The following is a 17091-nucleotide window of genomic DNA, read 5'->3' as shown; positions in this document are numbered from 1 at the left end:
AAAAAGAAGAATATATTCTACCAGTTACTTTGGTGATAGTATGAAGTGGTGGAAAATTCAATGTTCACTTTATTACAGTACACTTACAACAAAATAAAAATAAAAATGTTATACTTTATGGTGTTTCAGAAAAAAATCTATCTATCTATCTATCTATCTATCTATCTATCTATCTATCTATCTATCTATCTATCTATCTATCTATCTATCTATCTATATATATCTATATATATATATATATATATATATATATATATATATATATATATATATATATATATTCTAACCTCCATCCAGCTCATCAAATCCAGCATTTGCCAAAACTCACCAAAAACAGTAAATCTAGCGTCCTACTAGAAATCAACTCCTGGAAGGCAGGTGGATGAATAAAACAGGAGTGAGGGATCAGGAATTTGAAGCTCGTAAATTATTCACAGTGGAGGAATGTGTGTCATCAGCATCATCGGTGCCACCAGCCCTCAGTCATCTGCCAACTTCTCACCCAGAAATATGGTTCCTACGGTGGGCTGCTGATGCTTCACAGGTCATGAACTCCAGCACAGATGCTAATAGAGGAGTGAAAGCAGCTCTTGCATTGCTCCGGCTGCTTGAGTGACATTGAGTCTGCAGCAGAGAGACAGAGTCGACTCTTAAGACGCCGCATGCACAAAGCAGAGCTGCGTTTTTTTTCTTTTTACTGCGTGAAACTTGCTGATCACTAAATACCACTGATTAAGACTGACTTTATTCTAATAAGAAAAACTTCTTGTGACTAATGCTACGTTTTTGAGTGAGGCGTGAAGTTCCTCATTTTTGTATTTGGCAGTGGGGGCGAGGTTTAGTCAGAAATACCACTTGTTAGTTTCAGTATAAACTGGCTGCTTTTCAGAGAAATCATAGCATATTCATTGTGCTGGATTCAACAGCTTTTTTCAAAAAAAAAAATTATAACATCTGAAATCTTGCGTTCAGAAAGATGTGGGTACAAGATGAGGAGAGCACAGTTGCAGGTATGGATGGATAAAATAAATAAAATCTTGCTAAATTAACTTCACATATATATATTTTTTTAAATTGGTGGTGATTAAATTGGTTAAAATAATGATCATAAAAGCAGAAAATGTTTCACTTTTGGCAGCTGGCCAGTAGACATGTTATTTTATTCTCTGAAAACTTTATTTCTTTCACTTTTGCCTTTTTTTAAAGCTTCACTTGATGCATTTCTTGATTAAACTTTTTGCACCTAGTCTGACTTAATCTGGTTTACCAGGAATTGAAGCAGCCTTCAAGACTTTTAAACTGTAAATGAAATGTTGCTTGGAAGCACATTTTAAAACATCGTGTGTATAGCATTGTAAAAAAAAAAAAAAAAGACATGAAGCAAGTTGACGTTGTTTCACATTGTTTTTTAAAAGGAATTAAGACTGCAAAAATGACAATGAGTCTGTCCTTTGCACTTAAGATTGTATTCATGAACTGTGGGTTTTAAACTTTGATTTTTTTTTTATTTATTTATCAGGACAAATTGAAGCTTTTATGTGCAGTAAAGCCTCAAAATTTACTGTATTGTATTATAATTCTACATAACTGACTGATGGGGTATAGAAACAGGAGTTTTGGTTGATTTCTTTATGTCAGGGCGGACAGACACCAGCAATGACGTCAGAGCAGCAACTGTGGCCAACAATCAATCTGGGAATGGTTGTAAGGCAAATCCAAAACTACATGAAGTCCATTATTTTTACACTGGCAAGAGTTATTTAAGATTTAAAGATATTTGACACTATATTCTAGAAGTTAACCTGTAAAAAATTACCTCAAGCAAAGATCAATGCTCAAAGAAATACTAAAAAGAAAGACACAAGAGCGCCATGTTGAAATTCAGGAACGATCGGTAAGAAGATAATTGAAGTGCTTGGAAGGTTTTTCATGAGAAAGTCAGTTTTCTCTGAGAAGAACAGCGAATCAAAAGGTATGTCTGGTGGAACCGATGAGGCCAAACGAGAGACTTTTAGGATGCAACTGTTTACTTTCTTGCTACATTAATTAACAAAACTACATAGCTCGATCATCTAAAACATCTCATCTAAGCGAACCAAGTCGCCTGCAGCGGGATTTAAAGTCTCATCACCAGATCAGTGAAAACGACGTGTTAGACTGTCGAGCAGCGAGTGACTCACTTTCCCTGTCACTTGAGTCCAGTGTGACAGAAACCGAAACATGTTGATCGGCTTCTTTCTGAAATTTCACATCCCTTTTTTATCTGTGCGAGCGAAACGCACGGAGGACTTCCTTTTCCAGCCACGCTGGGATGCGTCTGCTTTGTCTTTTCCAAATTAGTTTCCCCAATCTGTCTGCTTTGTGCGAATGAAAAATAAAAAATGATTTGTTTCTCCTTGCAGACTCTGATGAGGACAGCTGCTTGTCTTCTGAGGATTGGGAAGATATTCAGGTACTGCTGTTACAGTGTGCATTAGAGACAATCAGCAGCAGCACATGAGGAAAAAGATGAATCCTGCTCAGATGTGTTGACATCTGTTTTTTTTTTTTTTTCTTCTTCACTGCTCCTATTTGGATGTTTTCTTAGCAAATGTCCCGGTGTAATTTAAAACGACATCTGCGAGAAAGGTGAAAAAATGAGCCAAAATTGCGGAACTCAAAGCACAATGCAGAGTCCACGTTTGCAGCCTTGATTGCATTAATAATGGCAAAATCATATTTGTGCCTCCGGTGGAGGCTGACGACGGCTTTAGAATGCGAATAAAAATGAATTTTATGCGAGCGGATTGATGTGTTTTCTTCTGCTCACTTGCGCTGATTTTGATTGTTAGTGCGAGATCCTGGAGAAGCAGCGAGACGAGGCCAATCAGAGGCTGATGGAGCTGGAGGAAGGTGAGAGTTTGCAGCAGGTTTGTGATCGTCGCAGGTTTGTTTCAGCGACAACACAAACAGAGCGACGCAAAGCAGGGACACGTTCACTGATAGGTTCTTGGCATTTCTGCTGAGCTTCGACTGAGTTCATGTGCAGAAGTATTATTTATTTATTTTTCCCTTTTGGAAGGAGGGAATCAAAAACATACAGTACTCTGCAAATGTCTTTACAGCTGTCAGACTTTTTTATTTGAAAGCCTCAAACTTTATTGTATTTCCTGGTAACACTACATGACTGGCTAACATAAAAGAAGTGTTCAATCACGGATGTAATAATGTTTCAACGTGATTCATAGTTCACAAACAACAACAAAAAAGAGAGATGTGTGTATCTGTTCAGCTCTCTGGAGTCAATAGAAACTTCTCTGGTGAAGGAATTTTTCTTCTTTCTACTTTACCGCTTGGACATAAAAAAAAAGATTTATTTCAACCATTTATTAAGTTTTGCCTCCAATTTTCTACTAGATTTGGGGAAGTACAACATTAATATGCTTTAATCTAAACTATTCCACCATAAAAACCATTTCATCATTTAAGGGTATTAAAATAAAGGGGGCTAAATAAGGAAATTGAACACCAAATATTGTTCCACTTCCATCTATTTTATCTGTAAAGAATTTTAAATTCTCCTGTGCATGAAGGCGAGCATTAAAAAAAAAAAAAAAAATCAAAACTTGAAAGTCACCAAAGGATGATGTGCTGCATGATTTACATATGTTCCCTGATTCAACACACCAGTATGAGATGAATAGAACCAGCTGACATGCTTTGGATCTGCTGGAGCAGGGACACATTTAAGACATTTAAGACATTTAAGACATTGGTCCTTAAGGAATGCAGTTGGTCTATCACTCGACTTTACACCATGTGAAAAGTTAATAAAAAAAAAAATAGTAGAAACACTTCTAGGGCATTGTAGATTTTTCAATGTCACACAAAAATGTTTCAGATGTCCAAATTGAAAATAATAAAGATTCTTCTAGGGTATTTTTTTGTTGTGCCTGAAAAGAAAAAAAAAACCCTCTCTCCTTTCTGTGATCAGCTTCCAATCAGCTGCTGAAGGAGATGAACATGTTGGAGATCCAATTCCAGGTGGAACGCTCCTGCAGGGAGAGCGCGGAGGCTCTGGCTTTCAAAGTAACTCTTCATGTCAAGAAATTAACTAAAGCTCACAAATAAGGCAGGCAATGGCGCTGCATCGTTCTCCTCATCTAACCGTCGTCTCCTCTGGTGCACAGGTCAGCAAAGAGAACACGGCCCTGAAAAGAAAGAGCCAGATGCTATTGCCACTGATCTCCAACCTTCCAGAGCACCTGGTCACTGTGACCCTTGACCCAGAGACTGACCTGGCGGTTGATGTCGATGCGGTTGGTTGCGATGTGGTTGATGGCGATGTGTTTGATGGAAGTCTGGCTAATTTCAGGGAAAGTAACAGTGAAGAGAACTTGCTGCTTGAAAGTCAGGCCAAGATCACAGGTTAGTTGCTCAGAACGTAATTTCATCTAATTCCTCTAAAAACATTTTTCTTAAAAAAAAACAACAAAAAAACAAAACAAAAAACAGATCTTACCTCCATGTCCTTAGCCAAGGAGCAAGGAGATAAGACCTGGGTAACCTTAATGCTATCTACAATTTGCAGTGTCAATATTCAACAAAACTGAAATTATTTCTACTCTCATCTGCTCAAGTTCATTAAAAAACTCTAAGAAAGGTTTTTAATGACTAAGGAGAACCAACATTGTTGGTTTTGGGGGGCCGTGTAACCTAGAAGTGCTTTAGCCGTGCTCAAGTTGTTCTTTTGCCTTATGAAGCTGTCGATGTCAGCGCCTCCTATTGGCACAGAATACGTATTGCATCATTTTTGACTGTATTTCCAAAGAGCGTGAAGATGAAGATATAAAAAAACTACCACTTAAAAACAGTTCAACTCTTAAAGCCTAATGGTGAGTTTGGTGGGTCTGTCTGTGTGTTTGTAGCAATGCAGGCGTCGTTGGACGGCCTGCTGGCTGAGAAGCTGCAGCTGGAGCATCAGGTGGAGGAACTGACCAGAGAGCAGGTCCAGCTCAGAGAGCAGGTATTAAATACCACTCTGTGTGTGTGTGTGTGTGCGTGCGTGCGTGCGTGCGTGCGTGCGTGCGTGTGCGTGGGTGTTTGTTTTTTATCGTGTTGGGATCTGTGGTCCGGTGGGACGGCTCCTGTTTTGGACTCTTTGTGCATGTGGGGACTGCGATTGAACCCCTGCAGGTAGATTATGGTTCTTCAATTTCAGGATCGGAGGAAGTGACGTAGTTGCATGTTTAAAGAATAAGGCAGGTAGTTGTAAAGGTCATGGGTTAGAAAAGAAAAAAACATAAAAAAGTTTCTCTGAGGTGAAAGAGTTATGATGGAGGTCAGGGAGAGAATCTCACCTTGATGTTTTTTTCAGCTTGTTGCAGAGGCGGAGGAGAAGGAAGCCATCCTGAGGAAAATGAGCAAGCAGACCAAGACCATGACCAAAATCAAAAGAGGTAAAGTCTCCTTAAAATCTTAATTTCTGTTATTATCAAGCATGTTGCACTGGAACATTTTAATCACTCATTGTAATTGTGAACTTTCTCACCAGTCATTAACCAAACACAGGGTTCTGACATGAAAGGAAGGTTAGAGTCTTAAACCTGTACGTCAGAAGTGCAATGTGTGCTCGTTTTCCAGACAGTTGTCTTCACAGCAACTAAAACGGGGGGAGCAACGTCAGGAAGATATCCGTCACTTGCTACTATTTGTAGTTTTCGAGAAAACGGGGCTGGGTTGTTTTTACGATTCGTTTTTGAACAAGTCTCGTTAAAGACAGACTCCAAATCTTGCGCAATGTTGTGGCGGCAGCTCAAAATGTGAAATAGTTGAATTTACGTTCTTTCACGACCCTTCGAATGAGCTCGAAAGTCATTTTGGATGTAAAGGTTCATCACTGCTCCATGTTTTCTCCAACGACTCTCACTGTAACTCACTGGAGTCCTGAAGCTGTAAGAGGCTTTAAAACCCCTTTCCAGAATGACAGACGCCACGAGTTGCTGCTTTTTCCGGCCTCGTTCGAGTCGCCATATTGACGTAACGCCACAGGTCTGATAGTCACCAGGCCACAACAATTGGTTTGCAGTTATTCCACAGTTTTCCAAGCATTTATATTCTCACACCCAGTCAGGTTGGTTTGGATTATTGTTTCCTTTTTGTCTTTTCGTCTTTGTCTCATATTAAAATTTACCAGCTGGTTTGAAACACTGGCAAAAAAACAAAACAAAAGTGACAAAAGAAGAAATCTGTAAGAGGCAAACGTTTTTTTCACAGCACTGCATATGTATTTTTTTGGACTTTTGAATATTGGGAAAAGTTTATTTACAAGGAATAGACTTTTAATGTCTAAATAATGCCATTTGAATGACATTAAGTCTGTTTGCCTGGTTGTGGGAATTGCAGCTGCAATAATTGCGGCCTCTGTTTATCACCCGGTGGTCAAGATCATTTCAGTCAAAAGTGATAAAATTTGTAAAATATCTCCCAACTTTCACCTCTGCGGTCAAGAACCAGCGATAACGAGACAGATTTTCTAACTTGAGTTTGAAGAATAGTTTCTCATCATAAGTGCACAGCTGCGTAAAGAAACTGCAGCATAATTTTAATGTCTTTCAAGTCAAGTTTATTTGTCTGGCACATTTTCATCAACGAGGATATAAAAAATATCATGCGGTCACCAAATATGAAACAAGCAACAGTCGTAACATTTTGTCAAATACCATCATGAAAATCGTCAAGCAAATGCGCATCAAATATGTTGATCGATGTTCCACTTGCTACCAACCAAAAGCAGCTCTACACAGTCGGGTTTTAAGCTGTTTCATAAGTCGTCCCGGGTCGTTTTGCACTCAGCCGTCAAAGTCGTTGACGGCTGACGGGCCTGGAAGTGTAAAAACGATCTCGTCCTGGTGGCCTGGTCTCACCACATGTCTGCATGCTTGCAAACACAAGCAAGCGCAGAATCTGAGGCGCTGAAAGAGCCGAGGCAGAAAATGAGAAGTGAACGGGGCAACGTGAGGTCATGAGAACGGATATGAATAGTCAACATGCTACTTTTATGTTGATATTTGAAAGTAAAATTCAGCTTGTTTCCCTCGGACTAAATAATATGTTAATTCCCCCGGCGGGGATGCGTTACCATAATGAATCTGGATCTCTCTGTTTTTCCTCTTTTTTGTTATGTTTTTTTTCTGTGTTTGCCCAGTCTCCCAGCTTGTCACCGAGGAGTTCACAGAAATGTCTCAGAAGCTGGAGCTGGAGCAGGGCCTGCGGCAACACGCCGAAGTCTTCGCCCATCAGGTGTGTGTGCGTCTGCGCGTGTGTGTGTGTGTGTGTGTGTGTGTGTGCGTGTGTGTGTGAGTGTGTGTGTGTTTTCATCTTCCCTCAGAAATATTTTTATCACACATTTGCACCTGTGGACGTTGAGGGTGACAGGTCGTGCCACAGGAAGGTAGAAGGGGTGTTGGCGCTGACCTTCGGGTGGCCGTGGTGAGAGAAAGGACAGGGACACACACACACACACACATGCGGTCTTGGTGTCAGGGTACAACAGAGGTGGCAGGTCAAATGAAAGGGGGGGGGCTCCGTTTTCACACCGCCCGTCAGATTTGGACCCTCTCAACGAGGCTTGGCATTCACGCACACACTAGCAAAAACACACACAGACAGAGAAAACATCAATTCACTTGAGATCCCCACACCCAAACACACACACACACACGCACGCACACCGAGCCACAGTTTTTCTTGTCCCAGCTGCTCCTTAAATAAAGGCAGCTTTTTTTGTTTTTTTCTTTCAAAACATCTCTCCCCCTCCCGCGCCGCCCCTCCCCTCCCCATAATTAGCGGTCATCATTGCTGCTGTGGGAGAATAGCGGCCTTCAAGCACAACCTGTCTTCGCCTGACACCTTTATGTTTTGCCGAGCATATAGCAATTGTCGCCTTTGTGCGCCGCGTCCTCCATTTACCGGACAGGCGCACAATGGGCCGCCTTGCAGGGGTCCTTACCTGTGAAAGGGACCCCCAACTCCTCACACAATTCCACCCCTTTACTCTCAGTTCAGGGTAAAAGAAACCCCCCTTCACCCCCCCGGCGTCCGGCCCCCCGTGCGCTGAATGCCTCTTGTATGCGCTGCTATTTGTCTGTTTTCATGTGTTTTGAAAACAACAACCATTCACACCTCTTCCCCGCCATGTGTGGTGGTATAATGATGTGGATCCTCAAACAGGAAACAATTTTGAGCTTTTTTTCCTGTGTGTGTGTGTGTGTGTGTGCGTGTGTGTGTGTGTGTGTGTGTGTGTGTGTGTGTGTGTGTGTGTGTGTGTGTGTGTGTGTGTGTGTGTGTGTGTGTGCGGATGTGTCTTTTGTCTCTTTGCTCTGCTGTGTGTGCGTGTGAGTGTGTGTGAACTAACTGTGCTAATTGCTGTGTGAAAACGGCTCTCGTCTGAAGGGGAACCAGAGATCGGAGTGGTGTAATTTGCAGCGTAAAGACTCGTGGTTCACGTCGCCGATGGAGACCAAACCGAATCTGAAGCTGCCGTGTGTTCTCAGGCTAAAAACGCAGAAATGAAAACCCATTTTCTGCTCGCACTTCCTGTTTTTCAGTGGCGTACTTAATCATAAAAATGCTCACTTAGCTGATTTCAGGGACGGCAAGTGGATGTCCTCAGGATTCTCATCATAAGTGAGCTATGTGGCTTTAAGCAAACTTTAACCCATCACACGCCGCTGGTTGCTATGTTGTAGGAAGAGTTTCGTGCACTAAGAGGAAAAACAGAAGAAAGGAAGATAACACAGAGTTTAAAAGATAATGAATACAAATAGATCAGTTTTCCTGACCAGTAAGAGAAAAAAACAGTAAGAAATGTTGAGTAAAAGGGATTTGGATCATTCTTTAAACAATTACAATGTGATCCTCACAGAACATGTAAACCCAATGACTGTTTGATGCAAAAGGATGTAAACAGCTGCTTCTGGATGTTTTTTTTCCCCCCCAGAGATTCTGATTTTAAACTCAACAGAAACCCCAAAAAAATGCATTTTTAAAACTCATCTTGAGGTTTAAAAATGTTGTAAACTAGCCAACAGCATTTTAAAATCCAGCCTCAAGACGAAAAGAGTTGCTTTTAAACTCAGCTGGAGGTTAAAACTTTTTGTTTCACCAGCTGGAAGTCCAAAATTCAGGTGAATGTAGAGAACGAACTTTACAGATTTATCTGAAAGAGGAAAATTGTGCTTGTAAGCTTAGCTGAAAGCTCTAAACAGCATTTATAAATTCAACTTTAAGCTGAAAACCAATCATTTTGCTCATGACATCAAATACATTTGTTCAGTCAGACGTTGGTCATCCCTTAATAAATTGAAAATAACATTTAAAGATCCGGCAGAATCTGAAAACACGTGTTTAAAAATTAAGCTGAAAGTCAAGAATGTCATTTATAATCTCATCTGAGATAAATACAATGTTGAAATTGTATTTATGTATTCAGTGGAAAATTAAAAATACCTAGAATGAAACCAAATAATTAGTTTCTGGTAACGCAGTCATTGTTTATGTGTCAAAATCAGGGCGGACGAGAAAACCGCAGGCGGCATCGACATGTTTTAATGGTTTTAATGCCACTAACACTGGCTCAACTTGGACATGCGTCACTAAAGTATTTCAGATCACCAAAGTATTAGAAAATAAGTGCATTGCTCACTTTCAGAAAACACATTTTTAAAATTTCCTGCTTAAAAAAAATTGCCCTGAAAATCTTTACGAACCTAAAAACCTGGAAGAGGGCAGGAAGCGTTCCTGGACGGAATCAGTTTTCATCAGACCTGCCAGCATTTTATAAATGTGTGACTTTTATTGGATTTTTTTTTTTGTTCTGTTTTTGCTTTTAAACCGGTTCGACGACCACGTCGCAGAGATCTGAGCTGTAACATTCGAGCTCTTGACAGGATTTGGGTAAAAGAACAAAAAGAACAAAAGGTTTATTTGGAACTTGATTCTCTAGTTAATAACCACAACTGGTGCATTCATCTGTCACAATGAAAAGACGGGGTTAAAAAAAGAGAAAGAAACAATTTCACAGTGAATTGAGGCAAAGCCAGAATTGTTTCTTCATAATGGAAGAGTAATGACGCTTTGTCTCACAGAAAAACCGTCCTGTTTACACAGTTCCTGCTCTACAGTGAAGCCTATGAGTAATGACGGCTCCCGAGTCGTTGTTCAGTCAAACACATGGTTTGAAAACATTTTCCCCCCGCATTGTGACAGCCTCCTGGGGAGAGACGTTTTCTACAACCAGCAATTCAGTTCCCTTCATTTTCCTCTAATGGCGGTTCATTGTAGTCGATGTGTTTCTTTTCCATTTCCTTCAAAGCAGATGATTACAAGGATGGGTTGAAAATGTTAGAGGTGAAGCCAGACTTGGTTTGTCTCATCAGATGTTGGCGGAGCAGAAGGTGGCCGAGAGGCCGAGCGCGACGGAGGCGTGCGCCTCCGAGGCCGACGTGCGGCTTGGGCTGCAGCAGGCGCTGACGCAGATCTGCGGCATCAACACGGCCCTGTGCAACATCCAGCGCTACTACCAGGACCAGGTGCGCGCCGCAGCGGCAGAAACGTGGATTTGTGACGTATATGCAGCGACATTTCGTCAGTCTCTCCTGTGTTTGTGGGTCAGATCAAACCGGGTACAGGCGCTGAGGAGGAGCTGCAGGACCTGAGAGAACAGCTGAGGAAGAGCGAGGATGAGAGGAAGACGTTGGAGGGTCGAGTGTCTCAGGCCGACGCACCAGTCACAGAGCTGAGGGAGCAGCTGAGGAAGAGTGAAGAGGAGAGGAAGACGTTGGAGGGTCAGCTGTCTCAGGCCGAAGCGTCAGTGGCGGAGCTGAGAGAGGAAGGTAACAGCTTGAAGCATCATTAGCAACAACAGCGAACGCCACGCGCAGAAAACTGGAGACGCACCAATCTGAATCTTGGGGTTCGGTAAAGGTTTGGCCTGATGAAGCACGATCCAGCTGGTTCTGAATGCTGTTTAATTCCCCGGGCCGCGCCGTTAGGCAGTCGGGATTGTTACTGCCTTTTGTTTCATTGACATTGGAAGACATGAATATCGCTTTCCACATCAATGGATCACCACATAAGCCAGTCTGACATAAGCACTGCACTCACTCACACTCACACAAACTTATGCTGTAGCTGATTTGGAGAGAACCGACGCCGCTGCAGCACCGATTACGCACCAATGACCCAATCGCAACATGACTTAATCTGATGCAAGTCCTGATGGCATGGTGGACGCTTGAACCGACAGCATCACACAGCACTGACATGTCGTTCCCAGATCCTTTTATCCATCAGTATTTCACAGAACAGCAGCACACTGAAGATTTAATGGGTTTCCACAGCACTGATCCTGATTTACACACACCGTTCAGAAACCGACACGCATTCTTCAAAGACAACACAGGACGTCACATTTAGACCCACATGTTTATCAATTCGCCAGGACTCAAGGCACAGCAGGACGGAGAGTAGCAGCGGCAGCATTAAAAAACCCTTTTTGTTTGGTTTTTGTGCTAATGTGCTTTTTTCCAGTCATCACTTTCAAGATTTTAGTTATTTAGCAGGAGATAAGAACCAATTTACTGCCACGTCTTACCTGAACTATATTTTTATGCACATATAAATATGAACTGCTGTCATATAAAACTTGGACATGCTCTGCATGGTTCATTTGTCTGGTAGCACTTTAGTTGAAGTGGTGTGTATAAGACTGACATAATGCTGTCATAAACATGTTATAACACCTGTAGGAGTCTTCATGAATGCTTATGACTGTTGTCATGAAGTGCCATTGGATAAATAAAGACACTTTTAGTGCAAATTTGACACTTTTAATGCGCTTTCAATGGAAGTTTTAGAACAACCTCGCATTAAAAGAGTCATTATTTACCGAATGACAACAGTCATAAGCATTCATGACGACTCCTTCCTGTTCATGGCAGTATTATGCACATCCCTTCAAATAAAGTGTTACTATTTGTCTTTCTTTATAGTGAAACAATTACAGGAAAGGATGAACACAGAGGAGAAAAATGAAGATCTGGAGGAAGTAACTGCTCCTCTTCCTCCACCTCCTCCTCCTCCTCCTCCTCCTCCACCTCCTCTTCCTTCAGCCACTCCTGTCATCAAGTACGTCGATCAAAATTCATTCTGCTCTCTTCCATTGGATGGCATGAAGGTTGAACTACTGTTTCAGTTGTTTTCTTTTTAAAACCAACTAGCAGTCCCAAGCATAAATACATGCGTAGCTCTCCAAATACTTGAATTCAGATGTTTCGATCACTTTGGCCACAGCACGTGTGAAGAATCCACTCTGCAAACAGAACCAGAGTTATAGCTTGTCATCTGTGTATTAACGCCAGTCATCAAACTGTGGTGGTTGAAGATTCAAACGGTGGGCCGACATCGTTTTTAAACCGTTTGGATAAACTCTTCCTCTGGACCAGTGATCCTCAGATCCAGGCATCCGCAGGTCGAGTGTCCTGCAGCTTTCAGATGTGTCCCTGAATCGAACGGCTGAATCACATTCTCAGTATCCAGTCAGGGTCTCGAGACTCCTGCTAATTATTTAACCTGTTTGACTCAGGTGAGTTAAAGCAGTGAAACATCTAAAAGCAGCAGGACACCGGCCCTGGAGGAGAAGGCAGGAGATGAATACTTTTACCACATAGTGTATTTATTCGTTATTTTTAGTAAGGAGGCCGTTAGAGTTAAAACTGAACTGTCTTTCTACCCACATGCAGCTTGCAGGATTTCCTCAGGAGCAGGAAGCATCGAGTCGACAGAGGCGATAACAGTGAGTTTTCCTTTTTTTTTTTGGTGTTGTTTTTACTTTTTCTGCTCCCTGACATGAGGTTTAAAATCTGAACTCGGTTCAGTGTTTTGGAGCTCATAAAGTAATCCATGTTCCTCTAATGCTTTGTTTGAAAACTGAGGTTTTTTTAAAGCAGTTACTCTGCTGCCTCCTTCCCATGATGCAATGCGTGTGACTTGACTTTCTTTAAGAGCCAGCGCCGTTGAACGACATTAAGGCAAAGGCAGTGGATGAAATGATGGAGAGAATAAGGAAAGGCATTGTCCTGAGGCCCATAAAAAACATCCAGGTAATTAATGCATACTGAGCGTGTTATGAATCTAATCTAAAGATAAAACTGATAAACTGTCTTGAGTATCTGCATCTTCTCTGCCTGCAGGAAGAAGACAGCTCATGGAGGGTCAGCTATAGATTACCTTTCTTTCTCCTTCTCTCTTTCGCTTTATGAGAAGAATTATATGATTTTTAATAAAACATTTATTTTTCCAACACCGTATCCTCCTACAGGACCAGAGGAGTGAAAACAGGAAGTCAGCCGTCCTGGAATTAAAGGGAATGCTGGTAATAAGCTCAGAGCTTTCATCACTTCGCCGAGAAGCTGAGCTTTTCTTTATTTTTAGTTTTCTAATTCTCTTGTGCTGCTTTGCCGCCCGCTGTAACAGGACAACATTAAGCGGCAGCACCTCCGCAGGGTGCCCTCCAGGAGGGGGATCGGCAGGAACGTCGGCGAGGCAGAGCTGCAGCTGGTCCTCCAGAGGAGAAGAAGAGCGATGGGAGAAAACCCGGACCGGCAGTCCTCAGCTCCAACCTGCGGTACAGCCACTTCTACTGTCCTCTGTCTTCTGTTAGTTTGGTTGGCCGCCATTTTCTATCCTCTACTGTTTCTCTGTTGTTTGTTTCTCTGTCTTCCAGCCTGTTAGTTCCTGTAAGACGTTTTTTCTGAATAAACACAACAACTTTTGATACTCGGATGTCATTTGGAGGAGATTAATAAACAGCCGGCATCGTGGAGGCAAAGTAACTTCAGACATTTAAAGGGGAGAAAGTTGTAGAGAAGTTTAAACCATGCTCAGGTTGAAAAAACTGCACTCAATCAAAATATTAGAAAATTATTAAAAAGTTCATTTATTTGGCTTCCTAAGTGAAACACACACACTGTGTTCATTAACTACAAGCAGTTTGATGTTTTCGAGCTTTTATTTCTGTTAATTATGAAGATTTTCGTCTTACCGGCTGATGGAAAAAAAAACACAACATTTACCATTGGGATAATTTCAGACGAAAATGAAATATTTTAACATGGAAATGTGGTCTTAACGAGAAGTGTATTTACCATCTGCTTCAAGATTATTGTCAAAAAGTACTTTTGAATTCACAAACAAGCCTCATCAAATTATAACTTATTGACTGTACTCTGTTCAATCATCTTGAATCTGACATGGAAAGAAGATGAGCGCTGCAAAGTCAGGGATTCGTTATCGGCCAGATATTCTCAGGAAACATTTCACCCTCTAGAATAATAAACTAAATTTAACTGCATTGTTTAATAATTAAGATTGCTAGAATGTATTTACTTGACTTTGAAAGTGTACGTATGAGTGAATTGACAGTGTATTTGTGCAAAAATGCCCTGAGACGACGTCAGTACTGAATCTGTGCTGCTAAGGACCCACAAGGACAGACATCGTTCACGCAACAAGCCTGACTTTTATGAATCGGCGGCAAAAAGAAAGTTGGTTTGCAAACATGTGGAAGCTGTAATACTTTTGGTCTACACTCAAAAATAATGATATTCGTGGTGGGAAACCAACACACACTAACACACCATTCCTGCTGCGAAACGTGGGGGTGGTAGCATTATGCTGCGGGATTACGTTTCTTCGCTGGTGGAATAAAAGCTGGATGAAGTTGATGCTGGAGTTAAAGACCAAGAGACAAAAGTCAAATACCAATAAATAACAAAATCAGTCTCTTGTATCTGTTAACATCTGTGAAATGTAGTTTTAGAAAGTTCTGGTCGTGGAGAGCGACCACATTTTGTCAAGATTTGCTTTTGTCACTTTCCCTTCGCTTAATCTTGTGTTGCTTTGTGTTGTTTTGTCTCATAAAACCACAAAAGGACTCTTCGAAAGTTGTGCTTGTTTGCACTACTGCGTCGTAAAAACGACTTCATCCACACAAAAGTGAAAGAATTTGATCTTTAAAATAAAGGAATTGCTGTATGGTGTCCGACTGCAGAAGGACAGTGACCGAGAGCTCCCTGTACATCCGAAACGAGCCTCTTTGTCCGAACGGATGTGTTCCGGTGCGTCCCGTAGCTCTCATTCTTCGGCTTCGTGCCTAACCTGAATATGTGCTTATCTCTCTCGGTCAGATCTCCAGCAGGGCCAGCAGCGTGTCCCAGCGGCAGGTGACTGTCCCTGGGCCGGTGAGAGCGGCAGTGCACCTGTGCTCCGGAGGCTGAAGCAAAACAGGGAGAAGAGAGATTCCCGCATCAGAGCGTCAGCGCTGATCGTCAGCCACGGAGGCGTACAGCAGCCTCTCCAACAAAATGTGCCATCGTAACGCCTTACGTAAAGACGCACTCCTACTGCCTGATTTATTTTTTGGTTAATGTTCAAATAAAACACGTATTAAACAAACTATTCTGTTCTTCTTGCAGTCATTTTAGGATATCACTATAGACTGATGTTTGACCTTAGCTGGAAAAAAGCCGGTCCTTGTTGTGACATATATACCTGAGCTTTTTCAGCTCTATTTAATGTCCAGCAGCCTTTTTTTTTTTTTTACCCCTCGTGTTTCACCAGATGTAGGTTAAAGGACTTTTTTTTCTCAACAGAAAATAGATAAAAGATGACCAGAGCCATTAAAACCCTTCTATGAATACCCTCGCCCAATTCCTTCCTTGGGTGTCTCTTTCTTTCCCGAAGCGTGATCCGGCAGCAGAATACAGGCTGCCTCTTATTTTGGCACATTAAGGCTGTCACACCCCGAGCCCAGAGGCGTCGCTGAGATAAGAGCCATGGCTTCCCCTCCTGAAAGTTTTTAAATAAATGCAGCAGACCCCCCTCCCCACCTCCCCTCCCTCTCCCCACTCCCTTCAGTTTTCTCACCTCTCCTCAGATGCTGCATATATATGCGGCACGGATGAATGAATGCGCACACCTTTGCTCCTCGCTGCCCGTCTATACGCCTCAGCTGAAAGCATTTGAAGAAAAGAGGACATTCCTCTCACCTTTCACTCTGACACCGTTTTAGTGTCTTCACACTGTTTCGCATTATATATTTACCTTATTTAACACCTGCCTTTTCACGCCCAGGTATACATTTTTTATTGTTTTGAACCTTGGTCTTAAAAGTGGCGCCTTTTAAGATGTAGAAATGCGTGGCACCTGCTTTTTTTTTTTTGGTTTTTGGTTATTGAATCTATACGTGTGTGTGCGTGTGTGTGTGTGTGTGTGTGTGTGTGTGTGTGTTTGTAATACCTTGTGGGGACAATTTTCCTGACATATACTACGTTGTGGGGACCAATTGCTCCTCGTGGGGACCGGAGCCTGGTCCCCACGAGGGGAAACCTTTAGGCTGTAGAAATGAATGGAAGTCAATGGAAAGTCCCCACAAAGATAGCAAAACAAATATATGTGTGTGTGTGTGTGTGTGTGTGTGTGTGTGTGTGTGTGTGTGTGTGTGTGTGTGTGTGTGTGTGTGTGTGTACGTGTGTCCTAGACGTGGGAGTGAGTGTAGGTTAAAGACTCAAATAAAGAGGGAAGAATAAATAAATTCATGCTTCTTTTTCTTTTAACATGTTCTATGGAGACGACATTTCTAGTCATTTAAATATAATTGAAATAAGTATGATATTCATAATCTAGATGTCATAATTTATGAAATATTAACCCCATCTTGAACCATTTATAAGCCACTTTAAAGCAGAAGTCCTGTTCCATTTTAAGGTTAAAGTCCTCATAGGTTATTTCATTTTCCTGTTATGTTCAAACCTGCAGCTCTTGATACGTTTCCATGTGCGAACTTGAGAAATCTGTATAACAAAAAGACATGAAAATAGCCAATTGAACACCAGACACGCATCAAGGCAGCTAGAGATTGAATAATGGGAATCATTCACCAAAACACATATTGGTGGACTCCAAGGCTTTTGGCAAAAAAAAAAAAAAAGTATCCAGAGGGCTGGTGAGACAAAAGAGGATTTTTTAAATTATTATTTAAGATCTGCTTCC

General features: G+C 41.7%; 1 protein-coding gene across 1 annotated transcript; it reads left to right on the top strand.

Moving 5' to 3' along the window:
* The first annotated feature begins 839 nt into the window (after window positions 1-839).
* On the top strand, window positions 840-15496 carry shtn2 (shootin 2). Its single transcript, XM_088015310.1, has 17 exons — window positions 840-1010; window positions 2403-2452; window positions 2832-2892; window positions 3974-4068; window positions 4170-4407; window positions 4908-5005; window positions 5357-5438; window positions 7187-7281; window positions 10419-10571; window positions 10655-10874; window positions 12033-12168; window positions 12783-12835; window positions 13045-13142; window positions 13233-13253; window positions 13361-13414; window positions 13516-13666; window positions 15228-15496. Exons 1-17 carry the CDS (start codon window positions 977-979, stop codon window positions 15416-15418), a joined length of 1830 nt encoding a protein of 609 aa, XP_087871436.1. The 5' UTR covers window positions 840-976; the 3' UTR covers window positions 15419-15496.
* The last annotated feature ends 1595 nt before the right edge of the window (window positions 15497-17091 follow it).

This window comes from Poecilia mexicana, unplaced genomic scaffold (genome assembly GCF_051168715.1).
Source record: "Poecilia mexicana isolate PSO_F unplaced genomic scaffold, ASM5116871v1 scaffold_18, whole genome shotgun sequence".
Taxonomy (NCBI): Eukaryota; Metazoa; Chordata; class Actinopteri; order Cyprinodontiformes; family Poeciliidae; genus Poecilia; species Poecilia mexicana.
The sequence above is the reverse complement of the archived record's forward strand: the minus strand, read 5'-3'. Positions and strand labels throughout refer to the sequence as shown.

What these genes read in the sequence shown, in the direction of transcription:
- shtn2 (XM_088015310.1), top strand. Translation starts at nt 977, where the DNA reads ATGTGGGTACAAGATGAGGAGAGCACAGTTGCAG. An exon ending in AGGATTGGGAAGATATTCAG is followed by an intron (nt 2,453 to 2,831) that starts GTACTGCTGTTA and finishes TTTGATTGTTAG; the next exon opens with TGCGAGATCCTGGAGAAGCA. An exon ending in GCTGATGGAGCTGGAGGAAG is followed by an intron (nt 2,893 to 3,973) that starts GTGAGAGTTTGC and finishes TTCTGTGATCAG; the next exon opens with CTTCCAATCAGCTGCTGAAG.